Source organism: Myripristis murdjan, chromosome 16 (genome assembly GCF_902150065.1).
Source record: "Myripristis murdjan chromosome 16, fMyrMur1.1, whole genome shotgun sequence".
NCBI classification, from domain to species: domain Eukaryota; kingdom Metazoa; phylum Chordata; class Actinopteri; order Holocentriformes; family Holocentridae; genus Myripristis; species Myripristis murdjan.
The window spans coordinates 33,256,286-33,266,566 of NC_043995.1; the positions used below are offsets into that span (position 1 = coordinate 33,256,286).

The 10,281-nt window shown below is 47.0% G+C and overlaps 1 protein-coding gene across 1 annotated transcript in view; it reads left to right on the plus strand.

Moving 5' to 3' along the window:
• Positions 1-2,052: 2,052 nt before the first annotated feature.
• Positions 2,053-10,281, plus strand: part of tg (thyroglobulin) — a 32,534-nt gene continuing 24,305 nt past the window's right edge. Inside the window, exons 1-11 of the mRNA XM_030073200.1 lie at positions 2,053-2,119; positions 3,449-3,557; positions 3,749-3,846; positions 3,961-4,116; positions 4,943-5,102; positions 5,198-5,304; positions 5,412-5,555; positions 6,632-6,817; positions 7,832-8,352; positions 8,795-9,182; positions 9,881-9,919. Coding sequence (XP_029929060.1) covers positions 2,053-2,119; positions 3,449-3,557; positions 3,749-3,846; positions 3,961-4,116; positions 4,943-5,102; positions 5,198-5,304; positions 5,412-5,555; positions 6,632-6,817; positions 7,832-8,352; positions 8,795-9,182; positions 9,881-9,919 — 1,975 coding nt within the window. The remainder of the gene's footprint in view (positions 2,120-3,448; positions 3,558-3,748; positions 3,847-3,960; positions 4,117-4,942; positions 5,103-5,197; positions 5,305-5,411; positions 5,556-6,631; positions 6,818-7,831; positions 8,353-8,794; positions 9,183-9,880; positions 9,920-10,281) is intronic.

Sequence of the window (10,281 nt, forward strand, 5' to 3'; positions counted from 1 at the left end):
CAATAACACAGGAAAGTTGAGTTTATTGATATTATTGGCAGGGCTGTTCCTCCACCCAGCTGGGAGAACAACACAGACTGAGCATGTGACCTGCTGGACGCTCGGGGGGGCGATCCAGGGAGAGGGGGCTGGGGGGGTGAGGGTCAGGAAAACAGTGCATGTATTTTGGTCGGCGGGTCACAGCTGTTTTGTTTTTTCAGAGCGTCTGAAATCCTCGAGTGACCCTCGTCCTAAAGAACGTTCCAGCTCAGCCGCTCAGACACCAGCTGCTTCCTCGCTTATCATAAACTTGTAAAAAAAATATGAAATAGAATAGAATAGAATAGAATAGAAAAAATGACACAGAATAGAACAGAACAGACTAGAACAGGCAGTTTGTTTGGCCGTCAGCCCGCACTTTGTACAGAACAGAAGGCTTTTATTTATTGATTTTACATCTGCCTTTAATACAATTCAACCCCATGTCCTAACGGATAGACTCATGGAACATTTTAATATAAGTAATAACCTTGTGGGCTGGATCCTAAATTTTCTAACTAACAGGACACAGAAGCTGTGTCCCAGTTCAGGGTCTGCATCCTTCGAAGGCTGCATTTGAAGGCCAGTTACGTCACAGCACTGCGCGAAGGCCTGTCCCGATTCATCCAAAGTCGAAGGATCCTTCAAATGCGCACTTCAAATGCGGCCTTCTTTCCAGCCGTTGGTAGCCGATTCGAAGGCTGCACCGCGACTATCCTTCTCAGGCTCCCGTATCCCAAAATGCTTTGCGTGCTGCTGCTCAGTCGGAGAAAAGTTCAGATTTCACATTATAAATATTCGTTTTTTACTCATTTGAACATCCAACGCCATATATGTTAAACCAAAACCCCTGTTCTGTCTTGTCTGACAGAAAGAAATGTTATATTTTGGTCTCCGGAGTTTGTTGTCATGGAAACGGCAGTAACGGCGGTTACGCAACCAGGAAATACTCCGAAGGCTAGACCGTCCCATTTCGTTGCCGTTAGTTGACGGGGGAGGATGCTTCGGTTGAAGTCCGGGTCCTCCGAAGGACCCGGACTTCGGAGGACCCGGACTGCGAAGGATGCAGACCCTGAATTGGGACACAGCTAGAGAGTACGGGTCAATGGCACTTTATCTGACCAGAGCTGTACCTCTACGGGCTCCCCCCAGGGGTGCGTATTGTCCCCTCTTCTGTTCATTTTAGACACAAACATGTGTCGCAGCAGCAGGGCGGACAGATTCATCCTGAAGTACGCTGACGATTCCGTCATTGTAAGTCTTCTTCAAGGTAATGAAGTATGTCATGGCCCGATAGTCCAGGAGTTCACAGACTGGTGTGACAAATCATTCTTGCAGATGAATGTGACAAAAACTAAAGACATGCACATTGATTTTAGAAAACAGTCCCAGGTCCAGACGCCCACAGAAATAAGGGGTCAGATAGTGGAGTTTGTGGAAAAATACAAATATCTTGGCACAATCATTGACAACAAGCTTACATTTGAGGCAAACTGTGAAGCTGTGTTCAAAAAGGGAAACCGGCGTTTGTATTGTTTGAGGAAATTGTCTTCTTTTCATGTTGATAGAACCCTACTGACTCTTTTTTATCGTGCTTTTATCGAAGCCATAGTATCATTCTGCCTGGTGTGTTGGTATGGCAATCTGTCTCTTAAAAATAAGAACTCCCTCAGTCAGATAGTAAGGTGGTCCAGTAGGCTCACTGGCTGCAACCCAAATCTACCTCCGGGTATAAATAAAGTTACCTTACCTTACCTTACCTTACAGAACAGTCGAGAACAGAGAGCAGGCGGCGTGTCGGGCCTCTCAGCCACTCAGACGTGCAGGACGAGGCTCTCCACCAATCAGAGCGCTGCACGGCTCCTCACCTGCCTGCCCGGCCGAGGACGAGGACGCTGAAGAGGAGGAGCAGGAGGAGGAAGAGGAGGACGAGGAGGGGGAGGCGTGGCGTCCCGTGGCTCCTGCTCATGGTGACTCAGCAGGTCTCAGGGTATAAAGGAGCCGAGTCAGCGCCGCTCCGTCACCACGGAGACGATGGCCTGGCTCCGCATCACCTGCATCGTCGTCTGCTGCCTGGAGCTGGTGCACAGCAAGGCCTCAGGTGAGCTGTCTACCTGCGCACCTGTCTGCCTGTCTGTCTGTCTACTAGTCTGGTTACCTGTTTGCTACCTGTCTGGTTATCTCTCTTTCAACCAGTCTGTCTGTCTACCTGTCTCTTTACCTGTCTGTCTGTTGGCCTGTCTGTCTACCTGTCAGTCTGATTGCCTGTCTGGTTACCTGTCTGTCTACCTGTCTGGTTACCTGTTTGTCTACCTGTCTGGTTATCTCTCTGTCTACCTGTCTGTCTGTTTACCTGACTGTCTACCTGTCTGGTTATCTGTCTGTCTGTCCACCTGTCTATCTACCTATTTGTTTAACTGTCTGATTACTTGTCTGACTACCTGTCTGTCTGTTTACCTGTCTTTCTACCTGTCTGGTTACCTTTCTGTTTACCTGTCTGTCTCGACATGTTCTTCTGTCTGGATTTTGTTTTCTGCTTTACGTTCTCGCTCTTATTTACCGGCTGGTTTTTAAATGGTGTTCTTCTGCTTTGACCTTTGTGTTGTGAGCCTTTGACTGACTGGTTTTGTTACTTTGTGTGACGTCAGTGAGCTCGTTAACACAAATTACAGTTAAATAAGTTGATATGGCCATAAAGTTTTGAATATTGAACCGTCAACCTACAACTGCTATTAAAGAGTGTTAAACTCTGTTTGTATAATTCTGCTATAAACATCTTTATTCTACACTGAAACCAGCTGGGGATTATCAATCAGCTGCTGACTGATGGCTGCTGATCGATTGATCGGGGTCACAGGAATGCTGAGCGCCACCAAGTGCTGAAACGCTGAAACGCTGAAACGCTGAAACGCTGAAACGCTGAAACGCTGCTCCTGCTGCGTGAATTAAAAATGTTTTGCTGGGTTGTGAGCGCTGACGACTTTTCCAGGTTTCCAGGTTCCATTAGAGATGAAAGAATTTTTGCCAGTTCTGCGATGAACCAACCAAACCAAAGGATGTCACTGTTTGCTGATGATGTCATTGTTTGCTGATGATGTCATTGTTTGCTGATGATGTCACTGTTTGCTGATGTCATGTTTCCTTATGATGTCACTGTTTGCTGATGATGTCATTGTTTGCTGATGATGTCACTGTTTGCTCACGATGTCACTGTTTGCTGATGATGTCATGTTTCCTTATGATGTCACTGTTTCCTCATGATGTCACTGTTTGCTGATGATGTCACTGTTTCCTCTTGATGTCACTGTTTCCTCATGATGTCACTGTTTGCTGATGATGTCACTGTTTCCTCATGATGTCACTGTTTGCTGATGATGTCACTGTTTCCTCTTGATGTCAGTGTTTGCTGATGATGTCACTGTTTTTCCAGAGTACCAGCTGGAGTCAGACAGCCTGAGCCGATGTGAGTCGTTAAGGGGCGTGGCTGTTGCTAAGCAACAAGACCACATCCCCCACTGTATGGAGGATGGAAGGTTCAGGTATCTGTCTGTGTTTGTATGAAGTCGTCTGCACGATGAAATGTTACATTTTATATGAATATTATTATAATGTGTGTGTGTGTGTGTGTGTGTCTGTGTGTGTGTGTGTGTGTGTGTGTATGCGCACACATGCATGCGTGTGTGTGTATGTTTGTGTGTGTGTGTGTGTGTGTGTGTGTGCTCGCCTGCAGGCCTGTGCAGTGTAGTGGGCGCGGTCAGGAGTGTTGGTGTGTTGATGCAGAAGGTCAAGAGGTCGCTGGAACTCGAACCAAGAGCTCTTCACTTCACTGTGAGCAGAACTTCTACACACACACACACACACACACACACACACACACTATATATATATATATTTGATGTATCTATATATTCCATATTGATAAATGTATTTCACTCCCTGCAGGTCCGACCCCCTGCCAGCTGCAGGGGGCGCTGCGGTGCAGCCCGTCAGGAGAGTTTGAGGCAGTTCAGTGTGACTCCAGCAGGGGGAGCTGCTGGTGTGTGGACCAGGACGGAGAGGAACTGTATGGAACCAGACAGAGAGGAAGACCTGAGCGCTGTACGCACCACAGTACTACTGATACTACTACTACTGAGAGTGCTACTGATACCAGTATTAATACTACTGCTGATACTTCCATTACTTCCTCTACTACTGCTGCTACTACTACTACCACTAATACTACTAATATTTTTACTATTACCGCTACTACTACTGTTATTAGTACTACTATTACTATTCCTACTATTGCTAATACTATCGTTACTACTACTGCAACTAAAACTGCTACTACTGCTGCTACTAGTACTGTCACTACTACTACTGCAGCTGACAGTACTACAGATAGTACTAGTGCTGCTACTGAGGATATTACTTTGGATGCTACTAATTCTACATGATAGTGGACCTGCTCATAGTACTGATAGTAGTGGTACTACTACTGCCAGTACCTGAGGAAGCAGCCAGGTGTATGTGCTCAGCGTACTACACTGTGTAAATAAAGGTTAAAAAATAAAAATAAAAACAATTCTACTACCACACCTATGTGTGCTAACAGAGCTAGTACTCTGACAAGAGGTTAAAGGTGCACTGCACAAAAATGAGAGCTAGTGAGGACTGTGTAGACTCAGCTGACAGTACGAGTGGAACAGGCGCAGAATTTATCAGTGAGTCAGGTCAGTGATGAGAACCACGTAGACTCAGCACTTAAATTTAGTGTTTACTCCATTTTTTTGTTTGTTGAGTCTAAACAGTCCTCACTTCCATGTGAATCTTCAGGTTAAGTTCCATAACTGACCTGACAGATGAACCAATCACAGCACCCCCCTCATGAATATTAATGAGTTGGACTCAGTGGAGTGTCTGTGCTGACCTCTGACCTCAGGTCCCGGCGGCTGCGAGGTGAGGGCGCGGCGTGTCCTGCACGGCTCCGGGGGGCGCTCCCCTCCCCAGTGTGACGAGCGCGGTGACTTCCTGCCCGTCCAGTGCAAATTCATCAACACCACCGACAGGACGGAGCTGGACCTGCTGCACGCCTTCAACAGGTCAAACAACCACGTCACCTGTGTGTGTGTGTGTGTGTGTGTCACGGTAAAACGAATGAGTGTGTTTCCTTGTCTCTCTAAACGTCTGTGCACAGGTTCCCAGAAGCCTTTGAGACGTTCAGCAGCTTCAGGAGGATCTTCCCTCAGGTTTCCTCCTACTGCTTCTGCTCAGACAGCAGAGGCAGAGAGCTGGACAACACAGGTTCACACACACACACACACACACACACACACACACAATGACATGTGTGACAGTGATGTTGATAGTGAAGATGATGAAGATGATGAAGGTGTGTGCTACCTGTCCAGGTGTGGAGCTCCTCCTGTCCGAGGTGTACGACACGGCTTTTTCCGGCCAGATGACTGGACGCTCCTTCTCCCAGTCCAACGTCTACCGAGTCCTGCAGAGGAGGCTGCTGGGAGTCCGGCTGGCCCTGACCGGATACTTCAGATGTACGGCTCCAGACTGGTTTACACCGGTTTTAACTGGATTACACCGGCTAACACTGGTGAAATCTGTTAAATCTGAGTAGACAAACTGGTTCAAACTGGTCCTGATCCTGAGCCTGATGTCGATCTGCTGCTCGGCTTCTGCTCGCTGGTTTCAGAAAAACAACATCATTAACGGGGCCTGGCTTCCAAAATAGTGAACTTGTCCTTTAAATCTCTTCAGATTATTTTATGAGCAGACCCTGAAGACGTGGGGCTCTGCACACGGGGATGTACAGCGGTCCCTCGTTTATCACGGGAGTTGTACGGGAGAAGTAGTCACCTTTATTTTTTACAATTATTCTAGATGTTTTAAGCTGTAAAACCCCTCACTACACACTTTATACACTTTTCTCAGACAGGCATTAACATTTTCTCACTTTTCTCTCTTGTTTAAACTCTCAAAGTTCAAACCTTCGTAGAAAAATAAGTCCAGTATTATAGAATGAACGCATTCTGTACTGTACAGGAGACACGGCACGGAGGAGACTGATTGACAATGGTCTACAGTCCCTTAGCCAATCAGGACGCAGAACACAATGCGCTGTTAAAAAAAAAAAAAAAAAACATGCAAAATTGCACTAAAAAAAAATCCGCGAAACAGCGAGGCCATGAAAGATGAACCGCGTTATAGCGAGGGACAGCTGTATACTGGGTTAAACTGGTTTACACTGAAATAAATCCATTTTAAATCCCTTTACATTGTTGTTAACTGGCCCTGGTCAGACAGTTTGGTTGCACCACATTAAACTGGTTTATACCAGTTCAGACACAGATGTAACCTGGATCACACTGGTTTAAACTTTTTTTTTTTTTTTTTTTTTTTTTTTGGTTTTAATTTCTTTTAACTGAAATATATGTGGGCGGATTTGAACTTCATGACCACTGCAGATGTACAGGTCTTAACTGGTTTAGACTGGTTTAATATGGCCATGGCTAGAAACATCAGACATAAGATTGTATAAAAGTCAGCTGGTTTATACTGGTTTTAACTGGTTTAGAGTGGTTAAAGCAGGTGTAGTCCTCTGACCGGCCCACAGGTCCGACTCCCTGTGAGGAGGAGAGGAGGTCGGCGGAGGAGGCGTCCAGCGCCTTCGTTCCCTCCTGCGAGGCCGGCGGCTCGTTCTCCCGCAGGCAGTGCCGGGCGGGCGGGGCCTGCTGGTGTGTCGACCCCAGCGGGGCGGAGGTTCCCGGGACACGACGGAGCGGAGAGTCCCTGGTCTGCGGTGAGCAACCACAAAACACCAGCTCTGATTCCTTTAGCAGATTTATCAGTTATTGGCTGTAATTTAACATCCCAGACACACACAAGGCCGCACGCTGCAATATTATTTGAAAAGAAGATAGCCTACCTTTGTTAAAAAATAAATAAAATAAAATAAAAACATGATTCTCTTAATTATTTGAATAGTTCAGTATTGTTTGCAATGTTACAGATATGTTGTTTCATGGCAGTGGCACTAACAGGCCATCACTTATTTTTGTTTCCACTTTACCTTTTGCTGTCACTTTACCTCGCACGTTTAAAATAAAAACCTGAATAAATAAACCTGTGTATTATTTGAACAGCTTAGTGTTGAAAGCACAATAACAAAGTACATTTCTACATGTCACTAGGCCCGGTTTAATATAAAACACAATTTTATACAATATATATTGAAGGGGGTCCCTGCTCCACCACTCGATCAGTTTGGGGGTCCTTGGCCCCTGGTTTAGGGCCTTTAGTGTCTAATCCTAATCCAGAGTTTGCACACTGGATTATGTGCTTCTGAGCAAGGCATTTTGTGCAGTACTGTGTCAGGTTCTTTACAAAACAAAGGACTGTTACAAATATGAAAGAGGCATAACAGAAATAAATTTAAGATTAGGAATACGTTCAGTTTTAAGTTTACGTTTGTGAACAGCATCAGTGGAAATACAGCATAAAAAGGGGGTTTTGATATTTGCTATGTATTTTAGCCCCTTGGAAGCCGGTGTGGAACTGCACATGGTTGCCCTCAGTTATCTCCACAAAATGTTTAGCAACAGCTCGTGAGCCCTGCAGAGGTAATTTGCAGATTAGGATTACAACAATTCTGACAGACGAATCAAGGTGATGATTTTTTGTTTTGGGGGTTCCATCCACGGGGCTGGGAGGTAACTGCATCGCTAAATTATTTGTTTATGTTCTCTTCTCTTCTCTTCTCTTCTTTTCTCTTCTCTTCTCTTCTCTTCTCTTCTCCTTCTCTTCTCTTCTCTAGGTTCAGGCCCTGCTGACTGTCGCTCTCAGCGTCGCGTGGCTCTGTCCAGGCTCTTCTCGGGCCCGCTGGATCCTCCCACCCCCGTCCCGCCCTCCTCAGGTGAAGCTCCAGCCTCCTGCCGCTCGCTCCTCCGGCCCCTCAGGGACGTCCTGCCGGCGGAGCAGGAGCCGGCCTCCTTCCTGCCCCGGGTGGCCGAGGTGCTGCAGGGCCTGTTCCCCTCGGTGGGCCTGGCCCTGCAGGCGCTGGCCCGCTCCTCCCCTCGCCGCCTGCAGGAGAACCTGTTCGGAGGAAAGTTCCTGAAGAACGCCGCCGCCTTCAACTTCAGCGGAGCGCTGGGGCCCCGAGGCGCCCTGAGCCCCAACCTGCTCTCCCCCACAGACCAGAGCGTCTCCGCCAGCCTCCGAGCGAACCGGGACCTGGTCCGATCTGTCGGACGAGCCCTGGAGGATCCGGCCTTCCTGTCCGCCCTGCAGCACGCCCTGAGGCGGCTGGGCAGCTCGCACGCCGCCCCGCTGCAGCAGGTCGGACACGCCCTTTAACCTTTTAGTTTAGTTTTTATCAGTTTCAGTGGCAGTTTTAGTCTTTTCTGGAATATTCAAAATTCAAAAAGGTCATAAAACATTAGGAAATAAAAACTTAAAATATAATTAAAATTGATTTCACTCAGGACAGATAACAAACTGACAAAACTAAAAACTGAAAATATTTTCTGTAAAACTATATTTTAGTTAGTTTTGTAAACGCACAATACAGTTTCAGTTGTCTACAAAAATGTTTTTTTCACTTTTAGTCTTTTTTTCATTAGTTTTCGTTAGTGATATTAACGTTGGTGCAGAAAGAAACTTAGTTTTGACTTAGTTTTTCCTCTTCAGTCAAAGTGTGAGGTTTTGCTTCATCAACACACACGTCTACTGATCCGGTGTGTGTGTGTGTGTGTGTGTGTGTGTGTGTGTGTGTTTCCAGGCGCTCACTCCTCTGCTGCGCTCCTGCTCCGATGCCGACGCCGAGCCGGGCGCGGCGTCCGTCTTCGTGCCGAGCTGCACGGCGGCCGGCGACTTCCGGGAGGTGCAGTGTCAGGCCGCTGAGTGCTGGTGCGTCGACCCGCGGGGGCAGGAGGTCCCGGGGACGCGGTCCGCGGCTCGGAGGCCTCGCTGCTCGTCCAGGTGTGAGAGAGAGCGAGCGGCGGCACTGAAGGTGAAAAGCAACATGGCGGCCGGCGCAGAGCTCCACGTGCCGGCGTGCTCGCAGGACGGCGGCTTCCTGCCTCTGCAGTGCGTCGGCTCCCGCTGCTTCTGCGTGGACCGGGACGGAAACACAGCACCTGCTCAGGCCACAGGGGGCGCCGTCACCTGTAAGCTTACTCATATATGCCGATGATACATGAGTGTCAGTTAGCGTTTTGTTGACAGGTCATTTAGTTCTGGTTTTTAATAAATCTGTGTTTCTTCACCTAAATGTGTTGAACTGAGGCAAATAAACATTATATTGGTATGTTAGCTGCTATGCGATGTCACCAGGCCTAATTCATTTTTAATTAGGTTTTCTGTCTGTTTGATATTTAACACAAACCGTTTTCCTCTCAGGTCTACAGCTAAAATATCAACACGACAGCCTTCTAACACGATGCAGCCTCGTTCTGCTGCAGATGTTCCCATGTTCTGTTTGTGATGTTCTCATGATGTTCTCATGATGTTCTCATGATGTTCTCATGATGTTCTCATGATGTTCTCATGCTGATGTTCTCATGATGTTCTCATGTTGTGTTTGTGGTGTTCTCATGATGTTCTCATGATGTTGTGTTTGTGGTGTTCTCATGCTGATGTTCTCCTGATGTTCTCATGATGTTCTCATGCTGATGTTCTCATGATGTTCTCATGTTGTGTTTGTGGTGTTCTCATGATGTTCTCATGATGTTCTCATGCTGTTTGTGATGTTCTCATGATGTTCTCATGATGTCCTCATGATGTTCTCCTGATGTTCTCATGATGTTCTTATGATGTTCTTATGATGTTCTCCTGATGTTCTCATGCTGTGTTTGTGGTGCTGCAGGTGCAGACGCTCGGCCGGAGAAGCCTCGGTCCTCTGCAGGTCAGACAGCCGCCGCCTGTTTCTGCTTGTTCTGTTTGAACTCACGTCTTTATCCTGTCAAACTCAGTTCCTTCACGAGACCAGATACAGAAAAGAAATAAATACAGAAAGAAATAATATATTAATAATATTATTAATAATGGGACTCCACGTGAGTTTGTTCCATGCTAAGAGATAAAACAGAGACAGAGTGTCATGCTAGCTCCTAGCTCGTTAGACCGGGCTAATTAGCGCTTCATGCTAGCTCCCAGCTCGTTAGACCGGGCTAATTAGCGCTTCATGCTAGCTCGTTAGCAGTAGAGTTAATGAGGCTTTCATGCTCAGGCATCAGGACGAGTGCTGATGATTCATTAAAGGAACAC